The sequence below is a fragment of the Vipera ursinii genome, assembly GCF_947247035.1.
Source record: "Vipera ursinii genome assembly, chromosome: 4".
Taxonomy (NCBI): Eukaryota; Metazoa; Chordata; class Lepidosauria; order Squamata; family Viperidae; genus Vipera; species Vipera ursinii.
Window position 1 is genome coordinate 12907 of NC_139514.1, and position 22357 is coordinate 35263.

The 22357-nt window shown below is 54.0% G+C and overlaps 1 protein-coding gene across 2 annotated transcripts; it reads left to right on the top strand.

Annotated features, from left to right (window-relative positions):
* Positions 1–341: 341 nt before the first annotated feature.
* Positions 342–21300, top strand: LCMT2 (leucine carboxyl methyltransferase 2). Of its 2 annotated transcripts, XM_083362376.1 has the most exons (15): positions 342–604; positions 698–779; positions 869–1055; positions 1155–1311; positions 2046–2235; positions 3281–3388; positions 5034–5124; positions 7291–7548; positions 7633–7863; positions 8461–8558; positions 12674–12861; positions 14446–14581; positions 14922–14989; positions 17146–18593; positions 20174–21300. In XM_083362376.1, exons 1-14 carry the CDS (start codon positions 390–392, stop codon positions 17165–17167), a joined length of 2031 nt encoding a protein of 676 aa, XP_083218502.1. In that variant the 5' UTR covers positions 342–389; the 3' UTR covers positions 17168–18593; positions 20174–21300. The 2 variants fall into 2 exon arrangements, with proteins under 2 accessions (XP_083218502.1, XP_083218501.1); XM_083362375.1 differs by lacking the exon at positions 14922–14989.
* The last annotated feature ends 1057 nt before the right edge of the window (positions 21301–22357 follow it).

The window sequence follows — 22357 nt, forward strand, 5'->3', positions numbered from 1 at the left end:
GCTGACCCGGTTCCCTTGCGACCCCGCCAGGCTTCTTTTTCCCCCTCTTGCGGCCGTGCTATTCGGGCCTTCCCACCACGCGGGCCCAACCTAAACAAGCAGCTCCGAAGGTCACCCCGGCCCCGCGGAGCGGAATAACAGGACAGGAAAAAGCAGCCAGACGGGCCGAAAAGAGCGGGAGAGGAAGGCGGGGACGGCTGCTGAGAGCGGACAGGAAGTCCGCCAGGCCCGGAAGGTCGCTGCTGCAGGAAGTGGGGGGGGGAACGGCGCAGGAAGTCGGCCATGCCGAGAAGGTCGTTCGGAAAGGAAGTGGGCTGCGGCCGTGGCCCGGAAGTCGGGCCGTGGCCGCAGTCAGAGGCGTCGGAGGCTTCCGTCCGGCGGCTGAGCGCATGGGGGGGCGGCGGCGGCGGCGGCGGCGGCAGGGGCGGGAGGGCGCCGGGAACGCGCGGCCCCCGCCTCCCTCCCCCTCCCCGCGGGTCAGCGGCACCGGTGACAGCAGCGCCGCCAGCAAGAGGTCCGCCGCCGCCCTGGGCTACACCTCGGACCGCTTCGTGCTGCAGCTGCTGCCCCGGGGCGGCCCGCGCCGCGCCCCCGTCATCCACCGGTGAGGACCCGGCCCGCTCGGCGCTCCCGGGGGAACGGGAGGGGGGGCGCTCCTCTCTCACGCTCTTCTCTCCCCTCCCCCCCCCCCCCGCAGGGGCTACCACGTCCGGGCCCGAGCGGTGGAGCGGAGCGTGCGGGGCTTCCTGCTGGGCACCCGGGACCACCCGCGCAGGCAGGCAAGTTCGGCCCCCTCCCTCCCCCGCCCGTCCGCCCGCAGCCCCCGCGGCCCCGCCTGACCGCCCCCCTCTCGCCCCCCCCCCCGCAGGTGGTGTCGCTGGGCGCCGGCTGGGACTCGCTCTACTTCTGCCTGAAGGCGGCGGGGCTGCTGGCGGGAAGCGGCGGGCGGTTCTTCGAGGTGGATCTGCCGGCGGTGGCCTCCCGCAAAGCGGCCCTGATCTCCGGCTCGGCGGAGCTGCGCGCCTTGGCGGGAGGCGGCGGCGGCGCGGCTCTCGGTGGGTATGCGGAGGAGGGAGGGAGGGAGGGAGGGAGGGGAGAGAGAGGGAAGGGAGCCGCGTGGCCCGGCACCCGAGCGCCCTTCGCCTCCCCTGCAGGGAGCGTCACGTTCTCCGGGGAAGATTACCGGCTCCTGGGCGTGGATCTCTCGGAACTGGCCCTGCTGGAGGGGGCCTTGCGTGGCGCCGGCCTGGACCCCGCGATGCCCACCCTGATCCTGGCAGAGGTGGTCCTGCCCTACATGGAGGTCGAGAGGTTCGTGCTTTGGCCGTTGCAGCCCGCCCGAAAGGGAAGGTTTTATGCTAAATTTCAGCAGATTGTGACTTTCCGAGGTTAGGATCGCTTGTTGTGTTTCGCATCCTAGATTTAACGTGCTTTGTAAGTAGCGTTGCAGCCTGCCTGTTCTGCTGTATACTTTTTGTTTTTGCACTCCTCTGATTCAGCAGACATAACTACCGTGCAGGTTACCAAATAGTTGTCATTTTGAGCTAGAGTTAGAGCCAAACAAGCTTCCCAGCCAAATTTTCATACCTGAGAGTCCTGTCCACAATATTTTGAGCTTGAGGCCAACACATTAATTCCCGTGTTCACAAAGAGACCACTGGAGATCTGCTCCCTGCATCAAGCACTGCTGAAAATTGCAGCATAGCAGCCCTAAAACAGAATAGGAGCAGATTGGAAGCACCCCCCCCACACAGAGACAGGAGTTTTGGATCCATGGATCCTTCTGCTTTCTCTTTAATCCCGCTGCATCTCCTTAGAGGATATTCAGAACGAGCTATTTCCAAGCTTTGCCAGGTGGGATCTCCTCTCTCAGTCTTAGATCCATCTCCAGCTTTGAACTGGGCAAACATGAACAGTCCTGAAGCTTGTGGGGACTTGGACTTGTTTGCGGGGGGGGGGGGTGTTAGATGGCTCCTTGGCTTCCAGTTGCGTGGCCTGATCTCTTCTTGCTTGGTGCCCTTCACCCTCTCTCTGGTTCATTCCAGGTCAAATGCTCTGATTCAGTGGGCAGCTGGGCACTTTCTGAGGGCCTGGTTCATTCTGTATGAGCAGATTCATCCCAGCGACCCGTTTGGCCGTATCATGCAAAATCACTTCAGCCGCCTACAGTCTCCGCTCCGCTCCCTAACTGCCTACCCAGATTGCAAGGCCCAACAGATGCGCTTTCTCCAGAGGGTGGGTGTGAGACTTGGACTGGTGGAAGGGAGGGGGCAAATAGGATGGCTGTGCCTCGGGCTTAATGCCTTGGCCTTCTCCTGGAGGCGGTTCGGGTCTGGATGGGGAGGAACAGACTTCAACTCAACCCTGACAAGACTGAGTGGCTGTGCATTCCGGCATCCCGGGACATTCAAAATGTTCCATCTCTTTCTATGGGGGGTGAGCTCTTACCCCCCGTGGATAGGGCTCGCAACTTGGGAGTCCTCCTAGATCCATGAGGCTTACCCTGGAAGATCATATAGTGGCCGTGACTAGGGGGGCTTTCGCCCAGGTTCGCCTGGTGCGCCAGTTGCGGCCCTATCTGGACCGGGATGCCTTGTGTACGGTCACTCATGCGCTCGTGACCTCTCGCCTTGACTACTGTAATGCTCTCTACATGGGGCTTCCCTTGAAGACCACTCGGAGGCTCCAACTGGTACAGAATGCGGCCGCGAGAGTTGTCTTGGGAGTTTCCCGGTACTCCCATGTTACACCTTTGCTCCGCGAGCTGCATTGGTTACCAGTTGTCTTCCGGGTGAGGTTCAAGGTCTTGGTTATGATCTTTAAGTCCTTACATGGCATGGGTCCGGGTTACCTCAGGGACCACCTGCTGCCGGCGTCGACTCCCCTCCGCCCTGTGCGTTCCCACAGAGAGGGCCTCCTCAGGGTGCCTCCAGTCAGGGAATGCCGACTGGTGGCCCCCAGGGGGAGAGCCTTCTCTGTGGGCGCCCCGGCATTATGGAACCAACTGCCGGTGGAGCTCCGGATGGCATCAGACCTCCGAACCTTCCGTCGCGGTCTGAAGACCCACTTATTTGAATTAGCTGGTCTGGCCTGATGGGGGATTATGGGTTTTAAATTGTTGTTTTAGAATGGTATTATTGTTTTAATTGGGCATTGGTTTAATCTTTTTTAACTTTTGTATTGTTATTTATATATGCCCTGTGAACCGCCCTGAGTCCCCAGGGAGAAGGGCGGTATATGAATTAAATAAAACCTTAAACCTTAAACCTTAAACCTTTAGGGCTGGACGGAGTGCCACGTCATGGACATGAACGAGTTCTATGGGCGCTTTGTTCCTAGAGAAGAGCAGAAGAGGATTCAAGCTCTGGAGCCCTTTGACGAATTCGAGGTTGGTCTGCCCTGGTTGTTCTGTACCAGCCTGCTACCGGCCCTGCAGAAAAGGCAGGGACAACCCCTTTTACAAGAAGGCAAGAGGCTGGAACTAAGCCTGCCAAATTTATTAACATAAAAACATAAACAGAGCAAAGAGAGCAAGCACAAACCATGAAACAGGAGCTATTCAAACGGTTGCCTTCAGCAAACCAGCCCTCCCACACATTCCCCTTTTAAACAGTTCAGGGCGTGGCTTCTCTCTGCCTCCTTCCGAGGTGCCCCATTGCCTTCCTCTGTTTACTCCTGATTGACTGCCTCCTGTGTCGGGTGTCCTTGAACAGGGCCAGCTGTGGGTCATCTTCACACTGTCAGGCTCACACAGCTGGTTCTGCGTTGTGACCAGATGGGAGGGGCCTGGCTGAGGGCTCTGTGGAGCCTCAATATTATTCTCAGCAAGCTCTCCAACACCCCCCTCCTCCTCCTCTGAATCGTCCGACCCAACTGCCGAACCCACAGGCTGACCCTGAATCACAACACTGGTGTAGGCAGAATGGGGAGGGAGGCGGGGTGGCTTGCAGCTGGCCACGAGGACAGGAGATTCTTTCTCCGTGGCCAGTGTGGAAATACAGTAGGATGGCAGCAGAAGAGAACCGAAATATGATATAAAGGACGTTGGCAAAGTTTTAAAGTAGGATATAAGATAATTCCTACTTGTAGTACTAAAGCAATTGCATTTGAGTGTGCAGCAATATTACACTTAGCTTATAGAAGCACACAAGGTGTTTCTAATCGTGGTTTGCTGCCAGTCTGCTTCCTGAAGTCCTACAGTCTTAAGACCTGGTCTTTTTGGGGGGGGGGGGGACCAAAAGACCCATTTGGGTGGGGATGTCTTATTTTGTGGCCGCCCGCCAATTCTATCCCACTGTCTGGTGGCTCGCGTGGGACAGGAGGCCACAAGGCGTGCTGGTGCTGCCACCACGAGCAACAGCAGAATTTCATCCCCATGATGGCCTGGCCAGTGCCACCTGCGTGCTTTCTTAACCCTAAGCCCCAGACAGGAGCCTTGGTGGGCTTAACGGAGACGGGAACTGCCTCGGAACTGCCTCGCGCTTGCAGCTCCGAAGGGAAAGCGGCGGCAGTGGAGAGCTCTGCACAGGCCTGCCCTGTTGCGGCCACCATCCCCGTCTGGAGCCTCTGCCTCCTTAGGAGCCTGAGGCTCTGGTCTAGGCGCTTAGGGTTCAATAGCGCACAGCTGGTACCGGTGGGGCCTTCCCAGGGGGATTCTGCTGTTCCTGCTGCTGCCTCCTAAGCCAGCAAATTGGTCCATTTCCAAGTGATCCGTTTGCGAGAAGACGAAGCTTCCAGTCTCCCTCTGGGTGAAAAGTGTGTAACGAATCTGGATCGCCTGCCTCTGCCTCCACGCTTGGACTTACCTGTGCTGTCCCAAGGGGCCGGAGGGCTGTGGCTGCAGCCGGACACCGTCGGTCCCCGTGCACTTGCCGGCTCTTGTCCTGGCCACGCATATTTTTGGGGTAGGGCTTATATTAGGCCCATCCCCACAAGAAAGAGGGTAGAGCTTATTTTCTGGGTGGGTCTGCTGTGCAGAGGTGTTTGTTGTGACTGACAGCCTGTGGCCGCTGGTGACCTTTGCCTTCTTCCAGGAATGGCACCTGAAGTGCTCCCATTATTTCATCCTGGTCGCATCCAAGGGAGAGGCCTCCTTTGCACCTCCTGCGTTTTCCAGGATGGAAGGTAAAAAGCGCAAGATGTCTCCTCTGCCCTGGGTGCCAGTGGCGACTGGGGGTGTTTCCATCCTGTCTCTCCCCGAACAGGGCAGTTGCATGGGCAGGCCTGACGGAGGCCTGCAGGTCTAAATCCAGTGTACCAAAGTTGACTTAGCTCTGCTAGCTCCCGAAGCGTTCCTGTTCAGAGAGGCCACGTTAGCTTTAAAGGGCCTTTTCTTTCGTCCTCTTGTCCGTCCAGGTTTCCTGAAGGAATTAAAGTGTGCTGAACCCAAAACGGTTCCTTCTCAGCAGCAATCTGTGCCATGGATTAATTCCTGCTTGATTTATATGGAATACCAAGGGCTGTAGGTTGCCAAGCAGACTTTACAAAGGGTCTCTTCCAGAGGCAGTTTGTTTGTTAATTAAATTGATGTATCACCCATCTGACTGCCACCTGGGCTGCTTACAGCATGGAAAAAGTACATTAGAACATTAATACGTTAAAAACCAAACATTAACATTTTGAAACATTAAAAGCTAAGCTTGCCAACAGTCCCGCTGAATGAGATTAGAATCCTAGGCTTGGAAGGGACCACCACTCCCTTACCCACTTCAGGAATCCACAGGTCATCCCAAAGAAATGGCTCTCCAATCACCCCATGAAAATCTCCCATAAAGCGGCATCCACGACTTCCGGGCGCCTTCTTGGCTCTCCCTCTTCTTGCCTCTTGGTTTGGATCCCTCCCCCTCCCCCTTGCCGGTTCCTGTCTTAACCTTGGTCATTTTGGAGAATACGTCCACAACACCCCTTCTGGTGCCGGAAGACCAGCCCCGTGCATCCCTCAGCCTTCCCTTCTTTTGCCTGAATGGCCTTCCCAGCGGCTTTGACCGCTTTCGGGAAGCTCTGAACAGCTCAGCTCTGTTGCCCCTAGACCAGACATGTCAAACACAAGGCCCGGGGGCCAGATCCGGCCCGCGAAGTGGTTTCATGTGGCCCGCAAAGTGGTTCCTGGAAACAGTGAGGGAACGGCCCCCACTGCCTTGGCCCTGGCCCAGAGACCCTCCTGCCAGAGACCCTCAGATCTGTCCCACTCCTGCCCAGGCCCCCATAGGCACCCTTGATGCGAACGATGTAGAGCTGGCCACGCCCACCCAGTAGGCCATACGCACTCTAGCCACACCCACCCAGTAGGCCACGCCCACCCGGCCCCCTGAGGGCAACCGCAATGCTGATGCGGCCCTCAATGAAATTGAGTTTGACACCCCTGCCCTAGACCATGGGTAGGCAAACTCGGCTCTTTTATGACTCATGGACTTCAACTCCCAGAATTCCTGAGCCAGCTTGGCTGGCTCAAGGATTCTGGGAATTGAAGTCCATGAGTCATAAAAGCCGAGGTTGCCTACCCCTGCCCTAGACTGAAGGAAATCCTTGGTGGGGGGGAGGAATGACCCCGTGCAAGCCTTGCTTCCTGAGGCTAGGGTGGTCCCTTGGCAAAGACAGTTTGGGAAGCACGAGCAGCCACTCTCTTTGTGCGGGATTGCTTGCTTTGTGTTATATTTTGCTTGTATCTTTTAAGAAGTTTGGGGAATTCATAACATTGTTTTATTTCTTTTTGCTTATCAAAAACTGCCCATAGTCTGATTTACAAATATAGCATTAATTAAGCAAGGCAGGGATAAGGTTTGCTCCCCCTCTCCAAGTACCAGCCTGGATCTAGTGCAGGAGACAGAAGAAAAGGGAAGGTCTTCTTCACCTGCGCTTAACCTGTGGCATTTGCTCCCGTGCGCATGGCAGTGGGGATTGAAGGAGGGGGGCTCACCAGAGAATTGGATCAGTTCTTGAAGACTCCACGTTCGCTTGGGGGTGGGGACCATGGAGAGAAAGGGGGGGGGGTCCCTCCACACCTGGTTGAGAGCTCTCCAGGCACATCTGGTTGGCCACAGATTGCTTAGCCAAGGCGAGCCTTTCTTACCTTGGTTAGGTTCAGGGAGGATCCATGGATCTTTTAGAAAGATTCATTGTCTGGGTAAGAGGAAACTGGGGCTGTGTGGGGATCTTTTCCTGCAGGCTGTGGGAGCCAGATCGGCCTTTCCCGAGGCACCTTGGTCTGGAGGCGAGAGGCTCCCTGTCGCCTTGCCTGCGTGGGTGGCTGCGTTTCACTGCTGGAATGACGTGGCTGTTTCTGCCTTGCAGGCCCCCCGGCTTACTGCACCCCACGCTTTGCTGGGACTGTAGCTGCGTCCCTCTGCATAGCAGGTGGGGCAGTGGCTGGCCTGAAGCGCTACGGCCATTGTTCGGTGCTCCTTGCCCCAGACGTGATTTTAACCGCTGGAGGTTTTGGGGACCACGCCGGACGCCACTGCCGCCTGACTGAGCTGCATATGCTGGTCAAGCACGAGGATGGTTGGAGAGGCGACAAGGTCAGGCTGGCCGAGCTGGGAACGGCTTGGGGTAAGCGACAGAGATGGGGGTACCCCTTGGTGCAGGCAAGTGGGCCCTCCCTGGCTACAAGAGCTTTCTCCTCTTCCTCCGCAGATGGGCGGCTTTTCCACACGATGAACGTCCTGTGTTCGGGCTGGGCTGTCGTGCTCGGTGGCCGCAAGTCCCCAGTGAGCCCTGCTCTGCCACCCCTCCGCTTAAAGGTGCTGGCGGATGCTGATCCCTTGAGCCCTGGCAGTCCCACCATTGAACTTGCTCTGCTGCCGCCTGTGGAGGGCCTCTCCGTGCCCCGCTGGAGACACACTTCCACCGAAGTCACCCACGAAGGTAGGAAAGAAAAACTCACCCTGTGGGCGGCGGGGTGGTGGTGGAAGAGGCAGCGAACGACACTGGCAAAGTCGAGCGGCTCTTCTGAGGCTGGTGGGAGACTTCAGGGAATCTCTCCCCACTGCCCTGTGCCTTGTATTCAGCACCCCCAGTTTTGTCAGACACACTCATGCAATAATATTTTTTTGGCACAAGAGTTGGCAGGCGTGCGACCCAGTGGGCAAATGCTCCAGGATCTCCTCAGAACAAAGCCAATGGTCCTGGGGCTCAGGAGTCAGAGTCCTTCGGCTTTACGGGAGGAGGTCTTCTCCCTAGCATAGCGGCCCCCAACCTTTTGGGCACCAGGGACCGGTTTCGTGGAGAGGGGGGTTCCGTGGGCCAGAGGGGGGCTGTTTTCGCATGCTGCCTGTGTTCCACAGATGGGGCTTTGCTTATTTGTGTGGACTGGTTTCTGACATGCTGCGAACCAGTGCCGGTCTACGGACCTGGGGTTGGCGACCCCTGCCCTGGCAGACCTGAGCTGTGTCGGGTGCCTTAGGAGGAGGAGGAGGAGGAGGGAAAGTTGGTGAGGGGCCTGACGTTCTGCTCTCTTTCTAGGACAGGCTTACCTCTTCATCTACGGAGGCTGCAGTTCTGGACAGTCAGTGCGAGCCGATTGGTGTTTTCTGCTTTTGGAGGGGCTCCACCACCAGCAGGTGTAGATGGGTTACGTCCTCTCTGGGCCAGTTTGGGAGTCTGTCCTCCGTTTAAGTGCGAGGGCCCTTTCGGAGGTCTTCTCTTGGCTGGGGTGGCCGGATGGAGAGGCCTGGGAGGTGGGTGGGTTGTGCCTGAATTTGAAGGTTGGCCTCTGTGTCCTCTCTTCCACCAACAGAATAGCGTAGAGAGCTCCTCCGAAGAGCTTAGGACCCCAAGGGTCTCCCTTCTCGATTCTCTCTTATTCCTGTCAGAAATAGTAATTAACTTGCTTAAACTCTGGCCAGATTAAACACCTCAGGGGACCTAAACCCATAGGAACCTGGAGTTGGAAGGTCTTGTGGTCCAGCCCCCTGACCAGCAAAAATCCTTAGGCCATTCCCAAATAAATGACTGGCTTGAAAACCTCCAGTGGTGGAGGCCCTGCTTTTCCAAGCAGCGGCTACTCGAGAACTCTCGTGAGGAGATTTTTCCTTATTCCATGTTTGGGTCTTTCTCTATAGGGCTTCCCACCAGCGGGCTCTTGTCCTGCCCCAGGGTCCCACAGGGAAGACACGCCTGGCCTCTTCCCCTGGGAAGCCCTTCAAGCAGGGGACGGCCGGGCTCCCATCCGCCAGAGCCTTCTCCAGGCCAAACATACCCAGTTTCTCTAGCCACTTTTCTCAGGGTGTAGTCTCCCTCCTCGGCTTCACTCGTTTCTGTTCCTCGGCATCCTTCTTGTACCAAGGTCACCAAAACTGGACACGGTCTTCCAGGTGAGGTCTGAGCAATGCGGTGTTGGGGGAACCGCCAGTCAAGGTTCCGGCTAAAGATTCTAGCGAAGCAAATATACCAGAGCCTTTCCGATCTCTAATGCAACTCTTTATTGGATACTGCGTACTGGCACTGTTGAAAAGAAAACCAGCTCTGGCAGTATGGTGGGAAAAAGATAATTAAAAGAGTAAAACTTTCCCTCCCCCACTCGCACAGCAACTTTGAGATGTTTGAGATGTTTGAGGTGTCACTTCCTGTGATCTTGGCCCTGTGCCTCCGTTGGGGAGGCAGCCCACATCGCATTAGCTCACTGGGCAGCTCCAGGGCGTGCTGGCTCATGCCTCTGGCAGCACACCCAGGTCCTTCTCACGTGTTACTCCTCAAGTGCCACAACCATTTGTCCTTACAACCTATGTCTCGCCACCAAAGAGCACTTGGTTGGAAGGAAGCTAATATTCAGGTTTATAATGATAATTTTGAACCCTGAGCCTCTTCTGAGATATCAGTAGTTCCCCCCCCCCTCCAGCTTGGTAGCATCTGCAGATGGCTGAACGTTCCTTCTCCCCTTTTGTCTGAGTCATGGATCACAGCGTTGGATGCCGGCTGGCCCAGTGGAGGCGCCTGGGGCAGGTCCTTGCCCTGCTGTCTGGGAAGAGTTCGGCCCTGCTGCTCCTGAGGAAGTGGCCAGGATGGCACCTCTGCTTTAGACTCCCGGCTTGTGAAAGCTTCCTGGGAGTGACGGGCGGGTGGGCTCTGGCAGGGATGAATGCTTCTTTACAGGAGGGGGCAGCCCCCCAGCGCTTTAAGGTGGCTCTTGCCCACCCTTCTCTTAAGAAGCCATCACTAGATTCACCTTATTGGATAATTTCTGACCAGTCTCCAATCTTCCCTTTTTGGGGAAAGGTGGTCGAGGTGGTGGTTGCGTGGCAGCTCCAGAGGTTTCTGAGACTTTTACCAGTCGGGAGTCTGGCCTGGATGTGGGACAGAAATGGTTGCCCTTTTTGATGACCTCTGGCAGAATCAAATGGGAGTAGCCCATCCGTGCTTGACCTTTCAGCAGCCTTTGATACCATCGACCCCGATGTCCTTCAGGGGTGAGGAGTGGGGGCTTTGTGCTACCCTGGTTCACTTCCCTCCTCAGTGGCCACTCTCAGTCGGTGTTGATAGGAAGCGAGAGGTCCAGTCCTCTCCCACTGCTTCGCAGCGCCCCGCAGGGCTCGGTACATCCCCCACTTCTGTTTCATCTCTGCATGAAACTTCTGGGTGAGATCATCCGTCACCATGGCCTGAGATGCCATCAATATGCAGATGTGCGTCTGCCTATTGCGTGTCTCTGCCCATAGTGAGGTAAAGCGATGCTGTGACTTCCCTCCCTCTCGCAGTGTGCTTGGAGGTCGTTGAGGGACGGATGGGGAGCAACGGGCCGAAACTGAGTCCTGGCAAGACAGAATAGCTCTGGGTTTGGGGTTCTTTGGCCCGTGGAGATTTGACGCTTTTCGTCTTGGATGGGGGGCACTGCCCCAAACAGACCCTGTGCGTAATGTGGGGGTGGACGTGAGCAGGTGGCAGTCATGGCCAGGAGGGCCTTTGCACAACTGCGGGTTGTGTGCCAGTTATTACCTTTCTTGGACCAACAATCCGTGTTTACAATCACTCGTGCCCTATTTACCTCTTGTCTTGACTGTTGCAATGCTCTGTGGGAGGCTGCCCTTGAAAAGCATCCGGAGGTTCCAGTTGGTGCAAAATACAGCAGTTTTATCGGACCCAGATGTGCACATGTGTCACCTCTGCAGGAGCTGCATTGGCTGCCAATTTGCTTCCAGGTGAAATTCAAGGTGCTGGTTGTCACCTTTAAAGCCCTGGATGGCTCGGGACTGGGTTATCTGAGGGACCATCTCTTGCCGATCACGTCCACCCGACCCACCAGAGCGGGGAGGCAAGGAATATTGCAGGTCCTGTCCCTAAAGAGGTCCATCTGGCCAGACCCTTGAAGAAAGGCCTTCTCCGTGGTGGCTCCCTCCCTTTGGAATATCACCCCTTGCAGAGATTAGACTGGCGCCCACTCTGGCACTCTTCCGGAAAGCCCTGAAGACTTGGTTCTGCCAAGGGGCCTGTGGGGAACGCAAAGCAGGATGGGGCCCATCAAGTGGCTCATTTGATAGTGTGTTGTCGCCAAAGGAGTGGGTGGTGGGTGGGAGGGCACTGTTTTTTATTCTCTCATGCTGGGCTTTTACTGTTTGTAAGCTGCCCAGAGTCGCTGAGAGTGAGTGGGTGACCATATACATTTTCCAAATAACCTTTAGCCAGGACAGAATCCTGGACGTGCTCCACTACGCACCTCTCTTGGTTAAGGGTTAGGTTTTATGAAGGACCAGAGATTGTGGATGGTCCAGCTGTCAGGCCATCCCTCACACGTTCTCCCATTTGATCAAGAAGGTGGCTGGTCAGTGGTCAAATGCCTTACATCTTGCATCTTGGCCAGCTAACCTGGTTGCGTCCAAGAGAGCCGTAAGATTTGTCTACCACGATCTGATTTTTAACGAATCCACTGCAGGCTGATAGCATTCGTCATGTTCCTTTCAAGGGGCTTGATTTATCTTAGGCGTTGGTTGAAATGCTACGTTGCCTCCCGGTCTACTTTCGGGCACCTTCAAAGATTGGAATAGCATTAGCCCTCCTCTGGTCTTCTAGTTTTCTAAATCGCTGGCCCAGGGTTGACTTGTATTCTTGAGAAAAAGAAACAATCTTTTTAACAAAGATAGTGAGATTTTGCCAGCCGGTGATTTTCATTAGCTGGGCGCCTTTGTGTTCACTCCAAATGATGGCTCTTACGACCTCTGCTTGCTTAGCTGAGCCGTCCACATCTTTGGAAGGGTGGTGGTTTAGTGAGGGTCTCCATGACATCTTCCACATTGTGAATTTTGGTCAGAAAAGGAAGCAGTTGGCAACAATATTGTCATCCCCTCTGTACGTGCAATCTTTTTCAGTTTGGCACACTTATTCCCTCCCCCCCCCAAGATAGGCAAGTGTATTCCTTGTGAAGGCCAACCCACTGTTGTGTGTGACCATCGACTAAGAAATCCATGCCTCGTGTTGGCACAGGATGCTGCTTTGGGGGGGCGCATTTTTCATTTACTAAGGAAAAAAAATGTGTTGTGCATCTCTGCAAAAGGGGTGAAAAATGAGTTCTGGGAGAAGCCCTGGTTTTGCCAGCTCTCTCTTGGGCAGGCACTTCGTTCCAGGGAAGTACGAGAGGTGCCCTTCGCTTCAGTGGGGCAAGGAAGGCTTTCAGCTCATCTTCGTTTTGATTGGGCTTCTGTGCCGCCTATCTCACTCATGCCTCCCCTCCCCTCCCTCTTGTCAGATCCCAGTGGAGGGTCCCGTTCCAGCCGGCCGTCACTCACACAGTGCCTGCAGCTGGGCAGGGGGGGTGCTCATCGCCGGTGGCCTAGCAGCCTCTGAGGAGCCACTGGGCAGTCTCCTGTTTCTGGAGCCAGCCGCGAGAGGCTTCCGGTGGCATTCTCTCGAGACCTGCCCCCCGCTCACGCCCAGGTAAGTCAGTTGCTCACCTGCTCAGGCAGGAGGGATTTTGCTTGCCGCCCGACTGCCAACCTGCAGCTAATGCAGGTTAGTTCAGAGAACTGAACTTGCAGCCCTGGAGCCGAGGCTGCGCTTACTTTAGTTGTGCACGGAGGAATGTTTAAAAAAATGAACCAGATGCTACGTCGCTCTGAGAAAGCGGCCGTGGGTTTGTTTGTGGCTGGGGAAGGGGTGGTGCCTTCGAGGGGCTTCACCGTGGTGGGGGTTCCTCTTCTAGACCAGCCCACCTGATCCTCCCAGCCAGAACAGCCACAAACACGCTGCAGATGGCAGCAGCAGTGGGCACCCGCTCTCTACCCCAGGTGGAGAAAGAAAAGAGGGGTGGTGGGCTCTGACTTCCATGGAGCCCTGGCTTCAGGACTGACGGGCACCTTCATCTCGAGGTGCGTTGCAAGGGAAGAGTTGTATGTGAGAGATGTTGGCTTTGGATTCAGCTCTGCCTCAAGGAAGACCATCCGGAGGGGACATTTCTCCATCCAGGTCCAAACTGCAGTGCTGCAGAAAGCGGGGGCCGGGAGAGAGCGGAAGCCAGGCGGCCTGGCCCTGCTTGATAATTGTGGCCTAAGCAGTTGCTTAGAGCCTCCTGTGGATCACGTGGTGACAGCCTGTCACAGGGTGACTGAGGACCCAGTTGCATTGCACGGCTATATCTTCGCTCCCAGAATCATCGGCCCCTTGGCTACCAGCGCTTCCCCCACCCACCCACTGAAGTGGTGGCAGCGCCAGAGAGAGCTGCGGTGCTGCTGGGGCTCTGCTGAGGCCCCAGGATCAGCACTCGAGGCTCCAGCTGATGAGCGCTGTGTGAAAAGGGCAGCCCGGCAGTGATTGGACGCCTGGGGGAGGAGGGGAGAGGATATGGAAGGAGGGGCTTTGGCGGGAAGGAGGAGAAGTGAGGGGGGAGAGAAGGCGATAGGGAGGAGAGGAGAGATGGCGGGGCAAGCCTGAGGGAGAGGAGGGGACAGCAATTGGCCCTTTGAAGGCAACCGGCAATTGAGTTTGACGCTGCTGATCTAGAGTATCGAGTGTAGCCACTGTTAATGAGGAGGGAGGACCACCGCCACCCTGACGCTTGGCCCCGCCTGCCTGCCTGCCTGCAATTCAGCCGGTGCCCGTCCCGTCCCCAGATCATTGGGAAGTGGGAGACGCCACATGGCCTTGGCCAAGGAACAGACTGGGTGCTCTCATGGGCAGGCCTCACAGAAACAAACCAGGGATTCTTTCTGACAAACTAGGAGAGGAGGTGGTAGAGAAGGTGTGTTTTGCTAGTAGATCAGATGGATCCCAGCCTTTCTCTACTGAGGAAGCTTTCCTTGTGCCCCCACTCCCAAACAAAAAGGCTTGTCTGGGTCTCGGCTCTTCCCATCAAACGCAGAGGAGAGCCTCCCATCTCTTGCTTTCACCCAGCAAAGTTTGGTTTTCTCAAGAGGGGCAGAGCCACCGGGGCGGGGGGAAGCGTTGGGGACCTGGAGAAGCTGGAACCGGCCCAGCGCTGGAGGACTAATACCCTCCCCCCTTTCTTTTTGGTCTTCCGCCCAGGTATTCACACACGGCTCACGTACACCGTGGGAAGCTTTTGCTCGTGGGTGGGGTCTGGCTGAGCCCTCCTTCGGTGCCAGGCGTTGCCGTGATAGACCTGGAGACAAGAGCCCTGGCGGAGTATCGTATTGACACAGTGAGTTGAAACTGAGGCAACTAGACTTTGGGTTCCCCTCGGCTCTTCTCCCCACGGAGGCGAAGCACCCTCGGTCAGGGTCAGCAGCAGGAGAGGCTGTTCTTCTGGTACTGATTCTGGTACTTCCCCCTCCCCCCCCCCAGTATCTGAGTTACCCGGTTCATTGGCTCAGTTGTCTTCTGCAGAAGACAGTTAAATTTATTTTGCAGAAGACAGGTGTTCCCAGGCCAAGCTCGATCCTGTCCTTTGTTTTGCTGTTCACAACTGTTGGAGGAATACGCTTCCTCCCTTGCTAGAGCCAATAAGAGGAGCTGAGTAGGTCTTTGTGCCTTTTCCTCAGGAGCCTTGCTACAGATGCACTTCTGGATTGATAAATCGCGAGTCAGGAAACAGATACCTGAAAAGAATGTGAGGGGGCCCCCCGTGTGATTTCTGCCTCAACCGCATGCTGAGCCCACGAATGGGATTTACAGGGCATTTAGAAAGTATTCAGACCCCCCCCTCCTTCACTTCTCTCAATTTTGCTATGCTGCAACCTGATTCTACAGTTGTTGAAATTCCGTTTTTTCTCTCATTAATCTACTCTGTACTCCATAATGTTAAAGTGAAAACAGAATTTTAGAAACGTCTGTAAATGTATTGAAAAGGCAGAAATACCACATTGGCATAAGTATTCAGACCCTTTGCAACAACACTTGAAATTTAGCTCAAGTGCCTCCCGTTTCTCTTGATCGTTGCTGACATGTTTCTATACCTTAATTGGAATTGACCTTTGGTAAATTAAATTGATTGGACATGATTTGGAAAGGCACACGCCTCTATAGAAGGCCTCACAGCTGACAATGCATACTGCAGCAGAGCAAAACCCACGAAGTCAAAGGAACTGCCTGCAGAGCCCAGAGACAGGGCTATTGCAAGGCACAGATCTGGGGAAGGCTACCATAAAATTTCTGATGCCTTGAAGGTTCCTAAGGGCACAGTGGCCTCCATAGCTCTCAAATGGAAGGCGTTTGGCAGAACCAGGACTCTTCCAAGAGCTGGTCGTCTGGTGAAACTGAGCCATCAGGGAATAAGGGCCTTAGTAAGAGAGGACTTACTAAGTCCGATGGACGGAGCTCTGGAGATCCATGCCCCAAAGATACTTCAGAGCTGCTTCTTGGATGAGAAGCGAAACATCTCCAAAGAAAAACAAGGAACTTGTCCAGTTGCCTCGTGAAAAAGCATCTTTGGGACAGCTGTCAGCTGGATGACTGAAAATCTCCAGAGATCCTGTGTGCAGACGGGACAGAGTTTCAGAAGGTCAACCATCAAGCCCCTCCTCAGTGCAGAACACGTAAAAGCCTGCTCGGAGTTTGCAGAAAAGCACCTGAAGGACTCTCAGACGGTGAGGGACAAGATTCTCTGGTCTGATGGAACCAGGATTGAACTCTCGGGCCTCCCTTCTACACGTTGCATCTGGAGGAAACCAGGCACCGATCAGTATCATCCCAACTGTGAAGCGTGGTGGTGGTGGGGGGCCGGCATCAGGCTGAGGAGCTGTTTTGCAGCAGCGGGGACTGGGAGGTTGGCCAGGGTTGAGGGAAAGCTGACTGGAGCAAAGTACAGGGGGGGATATCCTCAGGGAGAACCACAGCTCTCGGAACCTCAGACTGGGCCGAAGGTTCACTTTCCAACATAACAACGATCCTAAGCACACAGCCAAGACGACACAGGAGTGGCTTAGGGACAACGCCAGAGCCCTGACTTGAACCCTATTGAACACCTCCAGAGGGATCTGAAAAGGGCTCTCTACCAGCGGTTGCCATCCAACCTGACTGAGCTTGGGAGGATCTGCAAGGAAGATTGGCAAATATCCCCCAATCCAGGTGTGCAAAGCTTGTTGCATCACACCTGAAGACTCGCGGCTGTAATGCTGCCAGAGGTGCTTCAACAAAGATACTGAGTGAAGGGTCTGAATACTTATGGCAACATGATATTTCAGTTTTTTCTTTTTAATAAATGTACCGACATTCCTAAAATTGTGTTTTCACTTCATCATCATGGGGTACCGAGTGTAGGTTAATGAGGAAAAAATGTATTTCAGCAACAGGCTGCAGCATAACAAAGGAGGAGGCGAGGCGTGTATCGCTCAGATACTCTCAAGAGCAGGTCCAGAGTTTACCCAGAGCTGCCAAGGGCACTAGGAGCAGCAGGGGCTCAGAAAGGCATGAAGGTATTCCTGCCAAGAAGGAGGCGAGGTCTGGAGAACAAACCCAGGGCAAGGCTGTTCAGGAAGGGAGGCTGCTGGCTCCCGTGCGCTGGGGAGGAAGAGGAGCAGAATCGGGGAGCAAGAGACTTCCCAGGAAGTGCTGGGCTGCGATCTGATGTGCCTGGATCCTCCTGGGGTCCTTGTGGCAGGTGGAGACTATCGTCCCGCTTCACATTTCCCGTTGCGTTGAACCAGGAGCTCACTTGCCCCTTAATGCCTACCCTTAGAGGGGAAGGGGAAGAGAAGGTAGATCTGCTTTTGTCTTCTCAGCTGCCTGGTTCCTAAAGTTGCCTCTTCTCCCTTGCATCTGTCGCAGACATTTCTGGAGTGGCCCCTGATGTTACACAACCACAGCAGTGTCTTCCTGCCTGACGGGGAGGAGATGGTCCTTATTGGGGGTGGCGGAAACTGCTTCTCTTTTGGGACTCATCTGAACTGGCCGCCTGTCCGCCTGGATCTGAGCAGCCTCTGGAGGGCTGGGCCCTGACAGGAGACGGGCCGAAGAAGCACCGGGTGGTACAGTGGACTGGACTCCTTGCGTCCAAGAAGGTCCTCCGGCTCGGCCCGTTGGACACAGTGGCAGCTGCGCTCCTGCTCCACGGAGATAATTCCGTGGGTGACCCCCGGCTGCTGGGGCAAGGAGTCCAGGCACAGGGGGTCACCCACCCTAAAACGATCAGTTCTGTCTCCTTTGCTGCCTCCCAGACAGTGGCCGCTGTCGGTAAGGGTCCGGTAGGTTCCTGGGGGATTTTTACAGTTTCCTCCATAGACCGTCTCATCTGCTTCACCTGTGACAACCTTCTGGCGCAGCATTTTCTACTGATTTCAGCTGCTTGGAGGGAGCAAAAGGGGTTTGTTCCCAGTGGAAAGCAAAGCTGTTTTCCTTCCAGGCCATTCTGTGTTCAGTTCTGAGCCTCTGGGTTATATCCTAAATCATTGTAATTATCTCCTGCTAAGTAGGTGACATTATTCACTTAATAGCAAATATAAGATTTTGCTGTATTTGAAAGGATCAGCTGCAGTGACAAAAATCCATTACTGAAGTATTCTGTAAAAAAAAAACTTTAAAAAACCAAGTTGGGATGAAGAACCTGAACCAACACCAGCCCATGGTGCTTAACACTCCACCTCCTGCTGTGTGGCTGCTGCCGCTGCTGCTGCTGATAGAATCCAGGGAAGAAGCAGCTCCTTGGCTTTCCTCCTATTCTCCACCCATCCTCCTGATTTCTGCAGCCGGCAACACCCTCCACGAGCCCAAAGGCAGGGACAGCATCCATCTTGGCAGGAGTGGAGTTTCTCTAAATCTGTTTTATTGCTCAAAAATGCCGTGGCCACTAGATGGCGGTGTTTCTCACCCGAAGACAAAAGGATTCCAGGGGAAAGCCGGAAGGGCTGCTTGAGGATCCAAAGGGCTCTGGGTTTCTGCCTCCCAGAGCAGCTAATCGGATCCCTTTTCTTGCCGACTTGTGAGCTTAGCCACAGACTGCTACCTGGGTCAGTCACCAGGAGGCCCTGGCTGGGGTCTTGTAGCCCACTAGCTCCCATCCAGCCAACCTCTTTCCACCCTAGAACGCTCTGCAGACTCCTGTAAATCCTGGAGTTCCAGCTAATCACGGCTTGCTCAATCACAGTTTAGCATGTGCAAACAGCCCTCATGGGGAGGGCAGTCCTTCTCTGGAGGGCCTTGGCCTCACCGTCTTTTCCTTCCTTTGAAAAGAAAGTCATCACCTCCTCGGTGAAGTTTGCAAACTGTCCTATTCCTGGGTAAGACCCTTCCCTGTTTGGTTTGGCGGCACGGCTTCCTCAGCCCCCACCCCGTTTGCTTCTCCTCAAAGATGCTTGTGGCCCAAACGCCACCCTGCTCCCGCCCCCAAGCCAGGCTGGATTTGAACTCGGCCACACAGCCTGTTGCAATAAGGACTAGAAGCCGAGTCTCCTTTTGCTAGAAACCCAGGAGCGGCTTCTGCAGATCTGTGGCCCCTGGATACCATTGCTGAGAAAGCCTGCTGGGGCAAGGGGGAGGGGGATGTTTGGGCCAAAGGAAGCCAGCACTTCCTGGCGGAAAGGGCTTGGCTGCCTTTCTCTTCCTCTCTGGAAGGGAGGGGCTGGATGGGGTCCTCTCCATCCCAGGCCGCAGGGTAGGGTGACCTCAGACAAACAGTCGCCTTTGCTCCCAATGCTAGGCAAGGGGGTGAGGGCCCCAGGAGGATGGTCTCTGGGTTAGGAATGATCTGCAAGCAAACAGCCCAGAGAGCACCAAGGAGCCTGTGGTCTTCACACCACATGCGTAACTGTCAGAGCTGGGGCAGAATGTTGTGTGAACTGCGCCAGTAGGGGAGCAGATTTTACCCAAAATGTCATCAGGACAATTGTGGGTCCACTTCATGTAAACTACAAAACCTCAGTCAACTGCAGAGCAGTGTCTCAGCCCCCCACGCAGATGTTTGCCCTGGGCCATTCCAAAAAGATGGCAGTGTAGCCCACCTCCTGCTGTTCCCCCCCCCCCCATTAGCCCTGTCCTTGTGGGATGCTGGGCAGGGCTGGAGTAAAAGGCTGGGGCTGATATTCCACACCCCAACCTAGTGAGCTCCCCCCCTTGCCCCCAATCTGGCTAGGAGGGCTGATGCACCTGCTTTTGAAAGCCTGAGACCTGGAGAAGCCCCACCCTCGGAACCCGTAGGGGTGGCTACTGTCTGGGATCTTTCCTCATATTCACTAATCCGATGCTATGCCAAGGTAACTGCCCCTGGAGCAATTCCCAAGGATGTCCTAGCAAGTCTGTAGATCACAGGCCCACTTGGCTTGTGAAGGCAGCCTGGGAAGGGCCATGGTATCAACCTCCTTGAGGGAGACAGTGCTGTGCCTGCTCCTTAAGAGGCCATCACTGGGCCCCTTCATCCTGGATAACTCAGCCAGTTTACAGCCTTCCCTTTTGGGGAAAAAGTGTGCAGAAGGTGGTTGGCAGTTGCAGAGGAACTCGACCCATTTCAGTCAGGCGTCAGACTGGAGAATGGTACAGAGATTAAAGTTGGCCAGACCTGTGGATGCCCTGGACTGAGCTGCAACAGGGCCAGTGCATCCAACCTTGTGCTCCTTGATCTCCCAGTTTCTGATACCTTTGACCACAGAATTCAGCTGGACCGGTTATGGAGTTGGGAGAGTGAGGTGGTTAGATTCTTGGAGGCCTGTCTCAGTGTTGATGGGAAGGGAAGGGGTCGTGCCTGTGGACCCTTCCTTGTGGCACCCCTCAGAGTTCAATGCTTTCTCCCCTCTGTGAGTCCACTGTGTGGGCGCATCAGTTTGGCGTTTGGCTCCATAGTTTTTATTCCCCAACTATCTTGTAGGAGTCCTGCCTGGTCCAGCCAAGCGATCGGTGGGTGAAAGATGCCTGCAATGCCCCATTGGCCGTCCCAGAGGCATCGGTGCCCACCTCCTGGCTCTTGCTGCCTTGCAAAATGGGGTCATTGCTTTCAGAAGTACATGTGAGGATCCAGGGATTGATATTTGGAGGCTGCAGAAGTTTTAGCAGTTTGGAATTAGATGGTGAACTGCAAGATCTCCAATTATTTTTACATTGCGCGTCTATCTATGCCATGATTTCTAATGGAGATATTGGCTTGGCTTGACATCTGTTTTGCGTAGAGTCGTCTATTTTAGGTTTTTCAGCATCTGCTTTCATTTGGAGTCCATGACGCAAACTAAAACTCTCTTCAGAGCTGCTATGAAAGTCACGAACTACTCTGAAACCCTGACACCCCTTTTCCTCTTTCCAAAAGTGCTCTGTTGCTGCAAAAAAACAGATGTTATACTTGGTAAAAGGCCTTGGTCCCATCAGCCCATTTTAGTTCAGATACTATGAAGGTGGGGAAGGGGGAGGCCCTCCATCCCCCCCCAAAGGAGAATTAGACAATGGAGGACAGAGGAGCTGGCTAACCCTACCCCTAAATTCTTTCCTGCAAATCACATCTCTGGATTACTTCTCCTGCCTCCCCCACCTGCTCAGCTAACTTTCTGCTTTAAAATAGAGCACAATAATAATGAAAACTGTTGAATGCATTTGGGTCAATATAAAAGGGGGGGGGGGAATAACATCACCATAGGTGAATGCTATAGGCCAACCAACCAACCAGAGGAAATACATGAACTTTTTGCTAGTCAGCTAACTACAATATGTAGAAAGTACATCACAATAGTAATGGGGGACTTTAACTACCCTGACATCAACTGGGAGACAAACTGCACCGAATGGAAGATCAAACAGGCTCCTGACAAACCTAGCAGAAACTTTGTCTCCCAAAAAGTAGAGAAGGGAACCAGGGGATCAGCCATATTTATTTTTTATTTATTTTATTTTAATCCCATTTATATCCCGCCCTTCTCCGAAGACTCAGGACGGCTTACAATCTAAGAAGCACAAATCAATGTGCTTAGCAATAGCCTTCATTCTATGTATATGCCTGCTTATTAGGGCTTTCACACACACACACCCCAAGCGGCATTATTACAAAGTCAGCTTATTGCCCCCAACAATCTGGGTCCTCATTTTACCTACCTCGGAAGGATAGAAGGCTGAGTCAACCTTGAGCCTGGTGGGATGTGAACCTGCACTAATTGCAGGCAGCTGGTGTTACTTAAGGAGGCATTAGCCCACTGCTCCACCAAGGCTCTTGGACTTAATTCTCACTAACAGAGATGAAATGATAGAAAGTGTTGGAGCTACAGGAACCTTGGGGGACAAGGATCATGCAATATTGGAACCAACATTATGCAAGGAGAAGCTATAGAACAAAGTCAAACTAGAGTCTTGGGCTTAATTCCACGCATGAGAATCCTCAAGGGGAAAACAACTCAAGAAGCTTGGGAAATTTTGAAAAGTGAGATTATAAAAATCCAGTCTAGCACAATACCAATGAAGAAGAAAAACAGCAGCTCCCAAAAGAAACCAGCATGGCTGCATAATGAACTCTGATAAATTGAAAGACAAAAAGGATAAGTGAAAAAAGTGGAAAGAGGAGCACATAAGGCAGAATATCAGCAAGTGGCCCAAGCCTGCAAAGATGAAGAGAGGAAAGCTAAGACTCAAAATGAACTAAGGCTTGTGACAAAAATAAAAAATAACAAAAAAGGCTTCTTTCAACATGTAAAAATCAAGAAAAAAGTCAAGGAAACGATTGATCCTTTAGTGGGAGAAAGTGGCACGAAGGTGACAAGCAACAGGAAGCAAGCAGAACGACTTGTCTTTTGCATCCATCTTTACACAAAGGGAAAAAACAGTCCAAACTATCAAAAAAGTACCCCATAAACATGAATAGAATAGAATAGAACCTTGGAGGTCTTCTAGTCCAGCCCCCTGCTTGAGCAGGAGAACCTATACTATTTCAGACAGGTGACTATTCAGTCTTCTTAAAAACCTCCTTTCCGGAGACAAGCTGTTCCACTGGTTAATTGTCCTTCCTGTTAGGAAGTGTCTCCTTAATGCCAGGTTGCTTTTCTCTTTGGTCAGTTTCCAACCACTGTTTCTTGTCTTG

What these genes read in the sequence shown, in the direction of transcription:
- LCMT2 (XM_083362375.1), top strand. Translation starts at nt 390, where the DNA reads ATGGGGGGGCGGCGGCGGCGGCGGCGGCGGCAGGGGCGGGAGGGCGCC. An exon ending in AGCCCTTTGACGAATTCGAG is followed by an intron (nt 3,389 to 5,033) that starts GTTGGTCTGCCC and finishes GCCTTCTTCCAG; the next exon opens with GAATGGCACCTGAAGTGCTC. An exon ending in TGCGTTTTCCAGGATGGAAG is followed by an intron (nt 5,125 to 7,290) that starts GTAAAAAGCGCA and finishes TCTGCCTTGCAG; the next exon opens with GCCCCCCGGCTTACTGCACC.